The sequence below is a fragment of the Cyclopterus lumpus genome, chromosome 10 (assembly GCF_009769545.1).
Source record: "Cyclopterus lumpus isolate fCycLum1 chromosome 10, fCycLum1.pri, whole genome shotgun sequence".
Lineage (NCBI taxonomy): Eukaryota > Metazoa > Chordata > Actinopteri > Perciformes > Cyclopteridae > Cyclopterus > Cyclopterus lumpus.
Window position 1 is genome coordinate 8,625,514 of NC_046975.1, and position 18,006 is coordinate 8,643,519.

The following is an 18,006-nucleotide window of genomic DNA, read 5'->3' on the forward strand; positions in this document are numbered from 1 at the left end:
AATTGTTATTGTTGGTTGTGTATGAGGCCTTTGATGTCATAGCGCATTTCATCTGCTTATTAAACTATCGATTATAGATCGTATAATGTAAACTAAATAATGTACACTCGTAGTATGTGTAAATGACATCCCCTCCTAGCACTGCTGGAAATGTCGAAAGGAGCCTGCCCTTTAGATCTCCACATCCTTCACTGAGATGAAAGCTGTCTGATTTATTCTAATCAAAAGGCTGTTAAATACCAAGGCCAGACCCCGTGAACCAACCTGCCCCCAACACACACACACACACACACACACACACACACACACGCACACACACACACACACCACACACACACACAGCAGTCGAAAAGTCAAAAAATGTACTTTTCCTTGACGCCATCAAGGAAAGATGTGAAGGAAAATGCATGAGGAATTAGAAAGAGCCAACCGTTGGTGCTTGGAGAATCCGGCCCAATCCCAAACTTCGCATTCACGGACATTGAGGGAGCGCCCCGCAAAGTCTGTGAGGGTTTAGGGCTCTTTCTCTCAGACATTTTTAGCCCTTTATGTTACCTTTTTCCATAAATAAGCATTTCTGTCGACTTTGCCTACAAGTTTATAGATAGGCATGTGTCGTCAAACAAGCGGTTTACTCATGAACATTAAGGATTAAAGATGGAACATAAAAACACATGATATAAAAAGAATAGAAGCAGAGATTATATTACACTGATTTATTCATTCACTCATTTCATTTGGTCATTGAAGCCAATTTGGACAAAAACGAGTAAAGACATATTTTAGCCTGGAAGACAAATCAGGGAGTTTAAATATATACCCACAAATGTACATGATTGTATTTGATGTCATTGTAACCTGACATGTTGCAGCAAAGTTCTGTCCCATTCATATTAACACCAATTCAAGCCCTTAAAAGCTCTCACACTCAACCATTCACCAGGTGACGTCTCTGAGGGTTCAGGGTTTAAGGCCTTAGGGGGGACATTGAGATCGGGCCTCCGACTACACTTTCTCTAAGCTACGTAACAGGTCTGCCGTGGCGAAACTACAGCTAAAACCTCCCAACATGAAGCGTATTATTCTGTTGCATGCAGGCTATATAAAGAGCTTCTTTTGTGAGAGGCTGCTCCCCTCGTGGTGTGAAGGAGAGAAACCGGAGGTCCTTCTTTCCTGTTGCTGTCTCACGACAATCATCACCGCCTCCAGTAAAAACTGACAATTCAATGAAACTGTTCAATATCAATATTTATTTGCCGCAATGAGATTCAACAGTTCAGTTATATTTAGCGTTTCAACAGTTTAATAAACTATCATAGGTCCAGCTTGTTTTTGTTTTTACTAATGCTTCTTGTTATTGAGAATTACTTCATTGACAGTTAGCTATATTTAATGTTCATTTTATCTAGTATTCTTGTTTAATTTGTTTTAGTTATTTGTTCGAAATAAATAAAAACATAAAATGAAACAAAATGGTTGCAACTGTCTATTCTTAAACGCATCCGTTTTTCGGCGCTCTAAAACTCCGGCCTTGTGTGGACGCTCAGTGTAAATGTAGCAAAAGACACGCGTTTCAAAATGGAAACGTAGTAGTGTGGACAATGGCCTCAGAGGGAGACGTGGCATTGCAGGTAAAGGTTTTAACATGTGGCCTAATTGCAGCCAGCCTCTCCCGCAAAGCATAATTAGTGTTAGCTGGTATGTGACTTCATGTGGAGTTTCATTTATTAGAGATGATGATTGGCTGAGAGAGATAAAACACAGGGATGACACCCCCGCCTCCCCTCTCAGCAGGAGGAGGGCAGTGAGGAGAGGATCTCACCTGCTGAATGCTCCCCTGCTTTGTATAACGACCTAATTAAGCCTGACTTGTTTTTCAACTCATAATGATGATTACCACACTTGTTTCTTCACCAATTTTCTCTCAGTCCCTCCCTAAGATTTTTTTTTAATCTTGAGTTTCATCATTAGTCTCTTCATTCTAACTTTTTACAAGTATACTTTTCATTGGAGATGCTAAATATTCTGCAGAGAAAATATTTACCAATACTGATACATCAATGTATATGCAGCTTAGCAGTACTATGCTGAACTACAACTTCCTCCAGGGGGTTTAAGAGCAATAATCTACATGCTGATACAATGTAAAATATTGTGGTTCAACTATAGTTATTTGTTGTACATTTTCAGTGATTTTTTTAAAGCAGAGCTTGTGAATCGAGGACCTTCAGCTTACCCGCAGGAAGTCGTTAGTCACACTTTGACCTAACGAGGTCCAGCTTGCACACCTGCATTCTGCTGATTACACTCAAGTTGTATGTCGGCAGAGCTGTGCAAAAACATTAGCCCAAAGATTAATGTGACTGGGATTTTACTTGACTCACTTTCTCTCACTCACAAGGTGATTCACATTAAATGAGTTGAAAACTGGCAACGTTAGTGTTAACCAATTTAACATTAACAATAGACAAGGGTGACTTCCTTATTTATAGCTCCACGAGACACAACGTTAACAAGCGCTCCGCACATGAGGCTTTTTAACAAAGGAAACCTGTGAAGGTGAAGTTAGCTGGTTAACAGTATGGTTAAATTACGCTACTGCTGATGTTTCTTTAAGACAAACAACAATAAATAAGATTATCATTCAAAATAAGCAAGAGGCACATAGATATGAATGTACAAATACAAAGTTGCCACAATGTATTTTATATGACCACAATAACACAAAATCGGACGTATTCTACCATGTTGTTACTTTTCTTTTTATAACAACAATGCAAGGATCCATAGAGAAAGGAAGAGCTAAAGAGAAGGAGACTGAATATAGTCATGTGGGGGGTACTGCGGGAATATGAGGGACCAAGGTCGTTGCTACGAGCCATCAAGTCCTTGTTGTGAGAGCTGTGTCTGTATAATCAGCTCAAAGTTTTCAATGCCCGTTGGCCTCTGCCACCGAAACCTGTTGGTTATTTTCATGGGACAATTACATGATGTGGTTCTGTTGGCTCCATCAAAACGTTACCTTCAGCACCCACTGTGGTGTTTTGCAGCCGAGTGTGAAGAGGTCGGGATGAGAGCCGGCACCTCAGAAAACGGTGGATTGTACCCTGTGGGTTTGGAGTGGGTCTTTTCCCCAAGCGTGGGAGTTAAGTATCTCAGGGTCTTGTTCACAAGTGAGGTTAAATTGAAGTGTGTGATGGACGGGGCGGTTTGGCATTAGCATTAATATGGGCGTTGTACCGGACCGATGGGGTGAAGAAGTAGCTGAGAGGCAAAAGCTCTCAATTAATAGTCCAGCTACGTTCCAATCATCACTTATGATCATGAGCTTTATGTCGTGATCGAAAGAAAGAGCGGCTGAAATGGGCCTCCTTCGTAGGGTGGCAGGGCTCGGCCTTAGAGATGGCTATTAATGCCCTAAATATGGGACGGCCTGGATTTCCCTCGTTGTTTAGCAGTGATTAGGAGCTTCAGGACTTTACACTTAAATTGCAGATTTCCTGGCTCATTTAACAGAGTAAATGCTTTAGGTGTCAAACAGTACCGGCTTTATTTAGTGGTCACATAGTTTATTTAAAGATAGTATCATTAATGTTAACAGTTACTGTTTTTGTCGTATTCTGGTACAATAACCTTTAATAACTTTAATAGTTGTAACAGCAAAGGTTAAAACTGCAGTTCAACAATGAGTGCATCTTTTTTTGCCTTCAGTGTTTATGGCCGGGTCACAACCCGAGGGATTGATGGTGGGTTATATAGTTAAGTGTTGCTCTGATTGAGGTACTTGCATCTGGCAATAAAAGGTCAACATAAATGATTAATGAAAGGAAAATGTCATAAGGGAAGGGGAGGGAGTAAAAAGAGGTGTAAGGTAACTTGGGGACTCCTTCCTATCTTCAGTATACTTTGTTTATTATATTTTACACCATGTCAACATTTCGAGATCTTTGATTAGATTGAAAAGTATTTGTATTTACATGTGGCTTCATTGTTCATCAATGACAAATTGCTGTTGCATCAGAGAGACAAATCGATCCCAGATCAGCTCAGGCATGTTGATTATCCCTTTAATTGTGAGGTTTTGACCTATATTGCATATTCAGATCAATGCATGGTTAACTCCTTATGAGACTCCTACAGAGGTGAGCTCACTGACGCAACACTGAGTTCAGAAGAAAGCGTTTACCTCTAATTAGAACCCTTGGCAATTGTAATGGATGCCCTTATGAAACTATATTTAATGACCTGATGTCAGCAGGAGACCATCCGCTAATGTCTCATCCATCTCATTAAGACTCTACTAGTGTGTGTGTGTGTGTGTGTTTGTGTGTGTGTGTGTGCGTGCGTGCGTGCATGCAACATTCCAACAACATTCCTGACTTCCAATCTACATCATTTTTGACACCGCAGAATAATTTTATCACACACATGCAACATTTATAGAATTGTCTTTATTGTAAACACTGGTCATTGATGCACAATGAATACAAAATAATCTCTCACAAAAAGAGGACAGGAAACACGGATATTACCTCATCATCACTAACATCCAAAGGCTACACGTAAACACTGATTGCACATGATTGCAAATTACATGTTGGTGTTAACATCTACCTCCAATTAAGATGCACATTTAAGATTGTTCCCAGTGGATTTCTTGCAGCACACACCAGTCAACAACAACTTAAATTTAAGGTGTGTCCGAGTAATTCAATAAATCTGTAATTTCCAATGTTAATTCACACACTACTGAAAATAGATATAGATTACTATGTATTGAATTCACATTGCCATCCTTCCCAGAGCCTTTAATTTACAGCCACCAAAAGCAACCTATCTAGTTATTCCTCATTAAACAGTAAAAACACAATCAAAAGACAATACTATATATCATGTTTATCATATATACAGATGCTACTCTGGCTTTCCACTCTGATTGCACGTCTTACCTTTGAACAATATAAACACAGTTGACAGAATACAAATGATTTACGGCACAGCACTCAGCAGAAGCCGCAATTCTTAAATCGAGGTCTGTTGATGAAGCTGCTGCTGTCGGAAGATTGTATTATAGATCAGCAGAAAGGTGGTTTATTTGTTCTGGTGCTCCCACGGCACAGGATCATTTTCCTCTGTGTGCAATCCAGACTCCCTCTCGTGCCAGAACTGCTCCACATCAGGCAAAACAATCCCATCTACGTCTTTCTCTCCTCCTTGCTCCGGCTGGGGCTGAGCCTCTCTGCTGGGACCCTGGCTGGAGCTTGACCGAGGGCTCTTGTTCCCCCCCAGCTGGCCAGAAGTCTCTGGTCTGGGGCAAGGTGACTGGAGAGACGTAGGGGTGTGAGGTCCGGGTTTTGGCTTTGGTGGAGGTTGCTTGCGCAGGGTGAGGCGTCGCCACAGACCCCTGTAGCCCTCTCTGAACTCCTCGGAGAGGGAGAGGACGATGAGAGGGCTCACCAGGGAAAGAGAGAAGGTGAGCAGCTGAGCAGAGAGGGTTAGAAGAGGGGGAAGAGAGGAGATGAGTGGCTGAGCTCCTTCGATTTCCTTCTCTGCCATATGACGCTCCCAAACCCACAACACCCATTGCGGAAGCCAGAGAATAGCCATGGCCACAGTCAGGCCAAACAGCATCAAGGTGAGCTTCTTGGATCTGATCTGTGTGCGCAGGTTCTGAGTCTTACTGGAGCGGCGCTGGCACTGGCGGTAAGCCCTGCAGAAATACATCAGGGCAAAGCTGAGTGGTGCACAGTAGACCCCCAGGGGGTAGGCTTTGACGTACACAGCCATGAAGTCCCGGGCTTCAGGAGGAACCATCAGCATGCAGACCAGCCCGCGGACGTCTCTCTGCAGCGTGGCAAACAGCCAGTGAGGGATGGTGACCGAGCATGCGGACAGCCAGAGGAAGAAGAACACCACCAGGATGGAACCCAGTCGGATGCTCACCTGCTTGGTGGGGTTGGACACATATCGGTAGCACGCTTTGGCCATGACAGCCAATGTGAAGCTCTTCGCTGCCATGCAGGACTGGAGGAACCAGTCGGCCGTCTTGCAGACTGCCCAGCCCAGATTCCAGCTGGCTTTGGAGTAGGAGGCAGCCCTGAAAGGAACTGTGAACAACAGCACCAGTCCGTCAGCAAACATCAGGTTGAAGATGAGCGAGTTGATGAGAGACAGTTTGCCCCTATGAGCGTTGGAGAACAAGATGACCATCGCAGTGAGATTACAAGCCACACCCAAGACACAGAGGACTCCTAGAATAGCCGGCACCAGGACCCTCAGCTCCCCAGGCACCAGGTGTTGCTGGGAGCCGCGTTCATTGAATGGCCACTTGTCTATGGAGCTGTTCACCACGGTTGCATTGTTCCCACTCCACTTATCCATCTTTTCCAAAAAAGATAGTCAGCTATTAGAAATAAGAGGCAGCCAGTAGAAGAAGGAAAACGATTTTTCGCGAGAAGATTTTCCAAAATTGAAGTGCTCAAAAGAGAGATTTGCTTATATCGGGCAATACTAACAATCTGAATCTAAACCTGTTTCAATCATCGCATCAGAGAAGGTATTGATTGACAATAAATAATCACAGCAGAGCTCCTGTCTGTCCCCTGGTTTATCCTGAGACAGAGATGCAGCTTCTGCGGCTGGTTATAAAGAAGCTGTTTGATTGACAGCTGCTGTCCCCAGCTGACAAACTGTGTGTTGACTACAGCCTCTCGAGGCCAATTAGAAAAACTCTGCATCGTGTGCACCGTACAGCAGATGAATGTATTGGATTTCTAATTTATGTGAATGTTTGTGAATTTGTCATCATTACAGTGCATTTTGTATTAGTTAAGAGATACCATTATTGTATTATAGCAAAGGCATTTAAAAATGTGTTACAGGCAGCAGGTGAAATATATCATCTGAACCAGCAATCCAGATGGATGGAGTTATACGAGTTAAAGTTGGTCAGAAACTTGCATTTGGAAGCTGGATTTCTGTCATAATGGTAAAGTAGTATACTATGAATAAACATAAATAAGCTAAAGAAGTTAAGAAAAGTGTGACAGTGTCTAGTAATTTGAAATCAACCCTGTCCAGTTGATGAAAAGCATCGTCTCCCTTTTGTTTTGGAACAGCCAAACTGCCTTTATACGTCTTGCTCTTCATCCACAAGAGGGCGCCGTTACACCACAGCAGCCATGAATCATTTCATGTACTTTCAATTTGAGTCAGCGGCATTAACACAGTAAGTCAAACAATGTAGGCTTTCAACTTGTACATCTTTATTCTTTTTTTTTATTCAAAGAAAGTCCAGTAAGCATAGACTGCATGGTAATTAATTGCATTTCAATACATTCTGAGCTATAAAAGTTTTTTTTTGTTTCAATTAGAAGTGTCACAAAGGAGGTTGTTTAGAAGACATTATCGTTTAAAGGAATCACACTTAACAATTCCCTGATTTCACAGAGTTCAATTAGACCTTTGACTGGTTTTCTTTGTGGGAGTCGGCTCTTAAAACAAATCTGAGATGAATGAGGATCTCCAAACTGACAAGAGCCGAGTGCTGAAATACAAACCTGCTACTGTTTCACGTTACCCATCGTCAACACGAAGAGGAACGTGGACCGCAGCATTCTTAAACCAAACATTTTAAAACTATATTGTACTCGCATATTTTACTCGCACATTGACTCAAATGATCTGTAGATGTTAAATATCTATATGCAGGCTGTCAGTTTCATCCGAATCAGATCTAACAAAAAGAGCTGTGCCTGTTAGCATTAGGTTGCTCCAAGAAATCTCAACATTTTGACATGAATAGTTTACAGTTCTACCATCTACAGATCATTTTTGGTACAATCTAAATAAGGTAAAAATGTGATGTGAGTGTTTTTCCAATAGGGATTTTGCAAAACCAAATGTACTGTGGCTTTGTCGTGTCTCAGACTGACTGCAATGTGACAAGAGCAACAATTACTTTGTCCATATCACAGCGTCCTCCCCTGAACTCATAAGCATGTAGCCGGTGCTATCATGTAATCATGGTTACATCGCTTCAAGCACTTTTTTCCACTTGTTTCTCGTCACCACCACCCCCCCCACCCCCATCCCGCTCCCACTACATCAAACCCCCACATACCAAAAGAAGGCACCACAGCTTCTAGACGGACTCATTGACCGAGCGAAGGACTCAATAAAACAACAGCATTAAATAAAACCATTGACACGGCCTGGAAGGGCTTCATTTACATTACAGAATACAGCAGTCTCACCAGGGAGACACAGAATTGGTACTGTGTTGTGTCACAGGCAGAGACAACTCAGTGTCAGACATTAACAGTCTCTTCCTCCGTCCTCTTAGGAAATCCGCAGCATGTTGCACTGTCCAAAACGTGGCCTCGGTTGGAGGCCGCAGGGTTGATCACATGCACTGTAGCATGAGCAGGTTGAAAGAGAGGGGGCACTGTTGCTACACGACAATGAGCCTCCATCATGTAAGCTAGGTTTCTGTCAGTGTGCTCTACTTAATGTTCAGTGTACCCACATCCAACCCCTTTCTCTAGGGTCCGGAGGGCTGCTACATCATGTCATTCATGCAGCAATCCTCTTGTCGCATTAATGCACAGGATTCACTTCTCCAGGTGTCCACATGGCTAAATAAATTAAATAAGAAGTCAAATTGAAGAATGAAAGGCCATCCTCGCTTTCGAGGAACCGTTTTTCCTCACGCTATATCCAGGTTGTTTCAATTTCCCCACTAACCAAAATTCCCATCGTTCACAATTTCAGTCACTGGATAATTATCTCTGCTATTCTTCAGCAGAGTGGCAAAATTCAAGACCGGCAGCAACAAGGCAGAGGGAGAGGAGAAGGATGTATATAAGGGCTCCATCCCTCTTTCTCCAACCCTGCATGGGGTCAGCAGGGGTCAGAGTGCTCTTTAGTTGACCTTGTCTTGGAAGATGTAGAGGTTGTTGGTGGCCGCTACTGCGATGATGTTCTCATGCGGGTGCCATGTAGTGTGAAGGATCTTCTTGCTGAAGTCGAGGCTGTCTACACTGAATCTCATCCTTACGGCGCTTCCCACCCACACACACCTGGAGGACAACAGTAGGGACAGAGAGGCATTAGGATATGAGTTTGCACAATTTTGAACCCATAAGTTCACACAGAATTCAGTGATTTTTAAGCATTATTTATTTATTTTTGCCCACCTGGAGGCACCAGAAACACACTGTGAAACACAACACTGATACAGACCTCATAACTGATATAAACCTAACCTCATGAAGTAGATGTGGTAAATAAATTGGCAAACAGTTGCCGACTTATACATCCAGGAGACACAGAGCAACATTAGCATTCATTTGGAGTTGTGTTTGGCTTTAAACTCTGTTTTGGTCTCAAACCCCCAAAGGATATAATTGGCTCGTTAGCCAAATGCTAAATGCGTGTAAAAGAAACAATGTTAAAAGAGAGGCTCAAATCTAATATTAATAAATCTAACTCTTTTTGAATAGAGTAATTAAACCTAAACAAAACTTAGTAAAAAGTTGTGTTATTTGTTATTTGTCACATTCCTGCTAGTAATCACAGCTAGTACAGTATGGATTGTACACAGTTCTGTCTTTGTGACTGATAATGCAGTATTTGATAGGATAGGATTGGATAGAATCATAATTATACTGTAGCTTATCTATGAAGATTCACAGACATCAGGATATCTAAACAGGACTAATTTGAAGCCAAGTGGGGGCCCTGGCAATATATAAACACATCCACATCCAGACAGAAATCAGGTAAGTTGATGAGCAGTGCTGTACCTTGCGAGGCTTCAGAATGGCTCTGGGTTTGCTATTCTCCCTGGACGCCTCCAGTGTGACGTCCCGTTTAGTGTTCCGGTCAAACATTCGGAAGAAATTGTTATAGGAGCCGGTCATTATGACGCTGAAGAGGAGAGCGGAGGGTTATTGAGATAGTTGGATGAATGGATGGATGGATGGATGGATGGATAATAAATACATCTCACCTATCTGAGCCGTTCCAGACACACTCAAACTTGTCGAAGATGCAGTCATTCTCATACAGAGAACAGAGTTTGCCACGTAAGTAGTCATGCACCTGAAACACAAATCAGAACATGAAGTAGTTGGTGGATCACGATGACACTTTCCCAGCACCCAAAGTTCGTCACATTGCCTTTTAAGTGAACAACCACAACCTCAATCTGCACTGCCATATGCTCTAGTTTCAATAATCCTTCCAGACCTGGTGACCCACGCTAAGATGCTGGTGGCAGGTGGAATTGGACAGAGAATCCCTTGAGCCCAGCTGATAGCCTTATCAATCATGACCTGCCCTAAGATGGCGCCCCCTGATCAGACAGAGTGGATCTGACCCCAGTGACCACACAGTGGGAGGTTTTGCCCTTCAGGTTGCATCGGCACCACCACTATCTGTCTTTTTGCGGACAGTCGGCTCAATAAGCCCTCTCGGGGTAATTGCAGAAAATGACACGGTTACAGATTGGCAGGGTGACAGTGAAACAGGATTATGTTGAGTGATTACTCTGAAATCAATACGTTTTGATTTGATCTCGGCCTAGCCTTTATTTAGGATTATCTTTGGAGCCTTTGAACTGTCTAACAGGCACATTAACGCAAGAGGAAGGCTTACCTGGTATGTCTCTATTGGTTTGTTCTCCATTTGAAGGTCCCACACCTTGACAGTGAGGTAGTCTCTTGTCATCAGGTAGCGCCCGTTGTGGCTGAACTTCACGTCAGAGATGGATGAGATGATTTCAGAGAAAAAGGAGCGAGTGGAGGGATCCTCGGGCTCTTCAAAGTCTGCGAGAGAAAAACAAACAAATGGCAGTCATCTTCTGACAGAGAAAACACGTTTTACACTGCGGGAGGTGTAAAACGTGCTGCTTAAAATAAATGTATTTTCTCCTCCCGCAAGTCTTTTTTAATCATTCGCAGGGAGAAAAAAACAAAGCTGATAGTGTTTGGGTGGTGGGGGCCGTCATTAGCGAACAAAAACAGCCACAACAATGCCTGGATGTGGGGTTTGCTGCAGCAGCTGCATCTCTTCCTGGTATTATTTCTCTGTGTGTTTAGGGAGAGAGTTGTGGGTCAGCATGCTGGGTAAATATTGGTTATGATTCATATTGATTCTGGCAGCTGCTGATCTGTGTGCAGGCCAACACACTGGGGATAAGAGCCAGGCATTCCATCGTTAGCTGTCAAGTTATTGTTCCTCCTCCTCCACCTCCTTCCTTTCTCTCTCTCCCCTCTCCATCGCTCCAAAAATGCCCCCACCATCCTCCCCAACCCCTCCCCTCGTCCTCAGCTGAGGCCTGGAGAATGGCTCTGTGTGATGTGTCAATGGGGAGTCTAACAAGGGTTGCGGCGGGAGAGATGAAAAAATGGGGGGATGAGGAAGGGATAAGAAAAACAAATCAATGTCAAAGTGCTGGGCCCATTTGGGCCCCGCTGGATTTGTGTGTGTGTGTGTCAGTGAATGAGTGTTTGTGTATAAAGTGGGTGTGCGCAATATGTGCATGTATATATGTATGTGTTTGTGTGTGTCCCTGCCCTCCCTCCTGTCCCAATCCAGGGGTATCTAATAGGGTCTCTGGGGAGTCGGCATGGTCCCTCTCTTTCTGTCCTGGGGCTCAGCGCTTTAGCAATCCTCCCCTATCCCTCCATCCATCCTCCATCTAACGCTGACTGATACCAGCAGCCTCCCAGGTGTACAGGTATGGGAGGGGATGTGATATTCGTGTGTGTGTGTGTGTGTGTGTGTGTGTGTGTGTGTGTGTGTCAAGGGAAGAAGAAGCTGTGTTTTTGAGTGTATGCGTGGGAGGGACGGCATAATACATCGCTCTGAGCCAAACAGCGTTCATGCAGTGAGACAGTAGGGCGGTATCAGCAGACCGTGTCCTGAGGCTAACGAGAGCACCTGCCTGCTCAGTGTGTGTGTGTGTGTGTGCGTGGACTGCGAACACCTAATGGCACGTACATGTCGATCCGCTGTAAATAGCACAACTTAAAATGAACACCAAATTCCAAACATTGTATATTACTTATATACTCATTTGGCATCATGTAAAATTCAACAGGCCGTGTTAGCGCGTGGTCCAGTGAACGCATCAATATGAGGACGTGACTGACGTTATTGAACAACAAGGTGTGTCCATGAGGGACTAATGCGATTGCTCTTAAGCCATTGATTTTCCAGATAGAATGTCAATGTATTCATTATTCATTTGACCAGAGTGTACGCACATGATGCTAAGCTTTAGAAAAGGCCATTCATTGTTTGAAACACACATCAAGAATTATTGATGGGTTATCAATGCTGGCATATTGAGCCACACAAAGGTGGAGCTGAAGCAGTCTTGATGAACCTGCAGCCATGTCTTCTGTTCACACCCTCCCATTATGGTTGGAGCTAATCATACTTATCATAACACTACTCAGCGTCACTGAGGGCATGTTCTTTGTGTTGTTTGAGAGGATTTGATGGCCAGGAAAATAAGTTACAATACAATAAAAACTCAAATTACACTCAGTGGGTTTCAGAAGGCAGGCTCTAATGTATTTTAGCCTAAATGTGACCGTTATTAAAAATAAATTAAAGGGATTCTGTAGTTCAATTCAATACAGTTCAACTATTTATCCCAGTTAGGGATGTTCTATGCAGAAGTTTCCTAGAGAGAAGGCTTTGAAGCAACATGTAGCTGATACAGAACATATAAACAGTTAAATGAATAAAGCAAAAAAAAATCAAATAATCAGTTTTGCAGCATTTTTTTGGTGGCGAGGTAAAAAGGAAACACAATGAGGAACCATACAATAAAAGAACATAGATTTATTTTCACATGAAAGAAAATGTATAAAGATAACTATTTGATCTTTCTTGTCAATATTTTATCATTTTTCCCATGACGCACTCTACTTGTACTCACATTTGCAGTGTTTGTCGCAGAGCGCAGCCTCTCTCATGTCACAGAGGCGTATTGAGCCCTTGCTGCTGCTGTAGGCAAAGGTGTGACACTGCTGGGGATGAAACTCTGCTGAGGTGATCACCTCCGTCAGTTCCTCCATGTTGGCTGGCTTGATGTCCACAATGTCTGAGAGACAGGCACTAAGGAACAACTACGGTTTTAAGACGGCTACTATGGGCATTTTTGCAAACACCTTAAAAGCCCAAACCCTCAGTTTGAAACAGATTTGGATAACATGGTTACTTTTCCCTTATTTCTTGTTCCTAAACACAAATGACCCGAGTAAGAGGATACTGAAGCTGTGATCGGTGATCTCCAGGTTCCACAGGTTCACCCTGAGGTCGTCGGTGGAGATGTATGTCTGAAGATCGGAGTTGACAGAGATGGAGTTGATGTGGTCAAGTGTGAGCATTGCTGAATACTCGCCTCGCTGTAGCCTCAACCATCAAGTCCATAGGCTGCAGCACCGGCACCTAGTGGTGAAGACAGGTCAGTTAGGTATGAAGGAAAGCTCATGGAACTAAACACAGAAGAACGTGCAATAAACCCATCTCGAAGCATTGATGGTTTTTGTAACACTGATTCAGTATCTTCTGTACATTGAGGCTGGTTTCCTCGAGGCCTTTGTATATGTTTATCTGCAGATGTACACATGTACATTTGTGTGTGTGTGTGTGTGTGTGGTGTGTGTGTGTGTGTGTGTGTGTGTGTGAACCTAAAACAGATGACTCCAGGGATTCACATGACATTTACTCCACAAATCTTAATGAAACAGACACAGTGACTGAGGGGCTCAGAGGCTGTTTGATGAGCTGGTTCAATCACTGTGTATATCTGTTTGCCACACGGCTACTCGGAGATCACACCTGCCTCCCTCTCTTTCTCCCTCCCTCTTGCTCTGCCTCCTGAAAGTGTTGAAGAAGTCACTCCTGCTCTCTTGTTTGCATGTAAGAGAAAGCAAGAAAACAGAGAAAGCAAAGGAGGTGGAAAGAGAGATGGCCCGAGGGCATCGCTAGGCCCTGCTGAGCAATGATAACTGAACTCTGCAGAATTAAGACGAGCTCACACACACACACACACACACACGCACACACACACACACACACCCACACAAAGTGCTGCTCGGGCTTCAAAGCCACCCAGCCCCAGTCTGCAAGCAGCCCCCCGTTGGCCAGATAAAACACAGACAAAGAGAGAAGGGAGGGGAGCGAGAGAGGAGAACAAATCGACTGCTTCTTCCCTCTTTCTCTCGTCCGTTGCTGGCACTGACAGAAAGCCATGGCAGCCCAGCAGGCTGCTGTATCTCCATGGGTGTCACTTCATTTCCATGTCTTTCACTTGCCGTCCAGAGAGACACAGACCGTATTAACCCATAACCCCCAACACTGACAGTTACACTGTTCAGCTGGCTCCTGCATCTTCGAAATGACCTCATAGATTCTCCTTTTCACAATATTTAAAGCCAAATATTGTAATTTGAGATATTTCTGCTTTACAAAGTAACAAATATTCCCTAGAAATCTATGCACGACATCCTTTTAACCACCTTCCTCTTTTAAAGCAGATAAAATGCAAAACAATACAATCATTTGTGTTTTAAGGAGATACTGAATCATAGACTTACATGATGCAAACAAAGAGTTTTTATTGTTTGTTCCTCTGGCTACATTTTTTAATGATTTTTTTCGAAGCTCCTCCCTTTCCTCCGCCCTTCTCCCCCCAATGCGCTGATTTCACAGCCTCTAAACAGGATTGCCACAGTCCTGGCCTGTCCTCCAGGTTGCTATGATCCCCTGGCCAGCGAGACAAAGAGGGACGACACGCTGAACAGAGTGCTAATCTACAATGGCACACACACACACACACACATACACATACACTGTCCTACATGCCTGCCTGCTTTGTGTGAAAATTAAAGAGGTAGTGGAGTGATAAGACTGAGAGAAGGGGGTGGGCGGGGGGGGGGGGGGGGGGGGGGGGGGGAGACAGAGAGGATGATCCCTTCATGGTCTTCACCTCAGTGAACATAATCGATCACTCATTCTCACTTTCTTCTGCCAGTGTAAGTTCAAAATTGTCCAACGATTGTGTGTTTGCTGGTGTGAGTGTCATTGATCAGTGTTGAAAGCGAGCATATATTACAGGGAAATCCAGGTGTCAACTTTGACAGATAGGGTGCAGTCGGAGTGAATGCCTTGCTAAGAAGTTTATGTAGGATTAAAGGCTATCGCAGCATAGTGACTGAATTCTACATTTGTATTTAATCACCTTATCTGAGCTGTAGGTAATTGGACTATTCAATGTGCAAACTGATGATAGACCTTTGTCACAGAAAGCATTTTGACATGTCTCAGTCGGAGAAGCAGTTGTTAATCAGAAACCTAATGATGGCAGCCAGTAAGCTTAGCTTAGCATAAAGACTTAAACCAAGGGAAACCGCTAGCGTGGCAAAGGTAACAACATTCACTTACCAGGTGGGGCAGGGCTAGCTGTTTTCCAGTCGTACTGCTATGCTAAGCTAACAGTGCGTCTCTTTAAGAGGCCATCAGAAAGTAGCTTGATTTGGGTTTTTTCAGATCAACCTGGAATTTTCCGAAATGTTCCCCTTCTTCACATCATCACCTGATATTTGACAACATTTACCACACCGGCTAGACGAGCCATTTCCCTGACTCCATGTGACATTCAGGGTGGTGTTAGACGTGAGAGTTTTGTGTGGCCCCTTTTACCCGTAGCGAGGTGATTGTCGACGGGTCTCTGATCCGTCCATCGTCATCCTTCTGGTTGTAGCCCTCCGGACGCTTGTCTCTCTCGCTGATTTTCCACAGCTTCACTGTCTTGTCTGGAATGGATACATCACACACACACCACACACACACACACACACACACACAGAGACACAACACAAAATACAGTTAGATCACAACAGTGAATCTCAGATACAGGATGGCTGTAGGGGTTGGGTGCCCAATCTGGCATGTAGCTGGGGCAGGAGCCAGCGGGAATGATGAATGGTGCCCTCCTGTGTACGTTCAGATGTCACTTATATCAATCTACATGTTGACTACATTTGCAGTGTATGCTCTCCCTGAAAAAGCCATCTGGGCGCTTTTTAGTTCTGCACCACACACAACACCAGTTACATCCCATCTTCTCCAGTCCGTCTGGAGAGGGGGATGGCGGCGGCAGTCAGGTTGTTGCCTTCTTTTTTTTTCTTCTTTGAATTTCCGCTGTGAATATTGGTATCAGAGCAGCGAGGCCATCGCCACAGGACCCTCCACCATCTGCTCCAGCCACCGCTAGCACTTCTGTAGCAGCCATGCATGAAGCCCACAATCTGCAAGACGTCTCTCTCGCTGATGTGTGTGGGCTGGCGTGCATGTATGGCGTGCGTGTGTGGTGTAAGTGTGTGTGTGTGATCATTCTGTGGCAGCCATGCATGAAGTTCTCAATCTGAAACGCTTCTGCTGGTGGCACTTGCTCATCCAAGCGAAACACCAATACATTCACACTGACAGTCAAAAAGACATTTTCAATGTGATATTAATAACATCTCTTACGTCAGCTGTATATCTGATGATGCTGCAGAGTGAGGAATGAATCATGCCTTTACTTGACACTGTTATGGAGTACCAACAACACTCTCCCCACAATCCGAACACGCTCTCATGACAGATTAATGGTGCGTTGACCATTTTTCCCACGCAGCAGCGGCGCCTGAGCTAACTGACTGACCGTTTGTGGAGAGCAGGAAGTAGGCGGCGTTCTGCTGAGGAAGCCATTTGATCTTGTTGATCTTCTCCTCAATCTCCAAACCTCTTCAGGTAGTCAAAACTCTGGCTCGTGGCTCTGAATGTGCTGTAAACATTGTACTCCCCTCGACGCTGGGGCTGGCTCTTACTCTGGAAGAAGAGAAACACAGTAAGACATTGACCTGTTTCCTGCTGACTACAAGATTACATGTTTCCCACAAATCAAGAATTGTATTCCTTAACAAGATGTGCAATATTTGAGAAGTAGCTTCAAAAGTAAGATCAAATATTGCCATGTTACCAGGTTGAGTCTATATTACTTTAGTTTATGATCACATACGTGACTCACTAATGACAATCTCATCAGCTTCTGTTTCACTTTGTGTTTAGGTTTTAGTTTTGCAAATACCAGCATGCTAAACTACGGTGACCATGGTAAACGTTATATTCATTGTTAAATATCAGCCTGTTAGCATAGTCGCTCTGATGTGTGCTCGTACAGACCCATAGAGCCGCCAGCATAAACACACATACTGTATATATGCTTTGTTTTATTATCATTATTTGCTTGTTCTAGCACTCCATAGCAGCTACATTGTTTTGGCATTTACATTCAAACAGCCAGTTCCAAGATGCTATATCTTTATGTCTTTATGTCCATTAAATTAAATTAAATATGTGCAGATGTACAATGTACATCTGCACATATTTCTCTGTTATTCAGCATGGCATAGTTGGTACCATTGGAAACCTTTGCATCTTAACTGTAAATCAGACTACATTTAGGTGGTTTTAAGCAATGCCCCATCATGTAACATGAGTTTGTAATGATGGCCCCACCGAAGCTTCTTGAGTCTCAAATTATTTTTGTTGTTTGTGGTTTTTTGATATTTACTGCTGAATCTACAACTAGCTATCTTTTTCAAATAAACCCTTTTACTAGCTAGTTAACTTAAAGCAAAAAAACTCAACTTTATTGTTTTAAGGCTGTCAAATCCTCTCAGCAGAAGGGCGGCATAATTAGTGTTGCATTGTTGGCATTTCCTACCTCCTGCTCCCTCTGAAAGACAACCACTCTGCCTCCTTTATCCCCGGTGGCCAACAGCTCCCCCGATGAGTTAAACTCAACCGTTGAGATAATGTCAGCTGCAACACAGGAAGCAGAGCAGAGAGGGGGAGAAAATGTCAGTGTGGACGTACACAAAGCTGTCAAGGTATCAGTCAAACAGAAAGAAAGACCTTTCAGTGAGATCTGGGAGA

At 43.7% G+C, this 18,006-nt stretch overlaps 2 protein-coding genes across 2 annotated transcripts in view; both read right to left on the reverse strand.

Annotated features, from left to right (window-relative positions):
• Window positions 1–5,091: 5,091 nt before the first annotated feature.
• Window positions 5,092–6,381, reverse strand: gpr151 (G protein-coupled receptor 151). Its single transcript, XM_034544304.1, has one exon. The coding sequence runs from the start codon at window positions 6,379–6,381 to the stop codon at window positions 5,092–5,094; it is 1,290 nt and encodes a 429-aa protein (XP_034400195.1).
• Window positions 6,382–8,120: 1,739 nt separating this feature from the next.
• The window catches only part of ppp2r2ba (protein phosphatase 2, regulatory subunit B, beta a), a 37,399-nt gene continuing 27,513 nt past the window's right edge, over window positions 8,121–18,006 (reverse strand). Inside the window, 12 exon segments of the mRNA XM_034543263.1 lie at window positions 8,121–9,043; window positions 9,045–9,080; window positions 9,807–9,930; window positions 10,013–10,104; window positions 10,660–10,829; window positions 12,956–13,120; window positions 13,289–13,394; window positions 13,396–13,467; window positions 15,724–15,836; window positions 16,730–16,811; window positions 16,813–16,896; window positions 17,795–17,892. Coding sequence (XP_034399154.1) covers window positions 8,924–9,043; window positions 9,045–9,080; window positions 9,807–9,930; window positions 10,013–10,104; window positions 10,660–10,829; window positions 12,956–13,120; window positions 13,289–13,394; window positions 13,396–13,467; window positions 15,724–15,836; window positions 16,730–16,811; window positions 16,813–16,896; window positions 17,795–17,892 — 1,262 coding nt within the window. The 3' untranslated portion in view covers window positions 8,121–8,923.

What these genes read in the sequence shown, in the direction of transcription:
- gpr151 (XM_034544304.1), bottom strand. Translation starts at nt 6,381, where the DNA reads ATGGATAAGTGGAGTGGGAACAATGCAACCGTGGTGAACAGCTCCATA.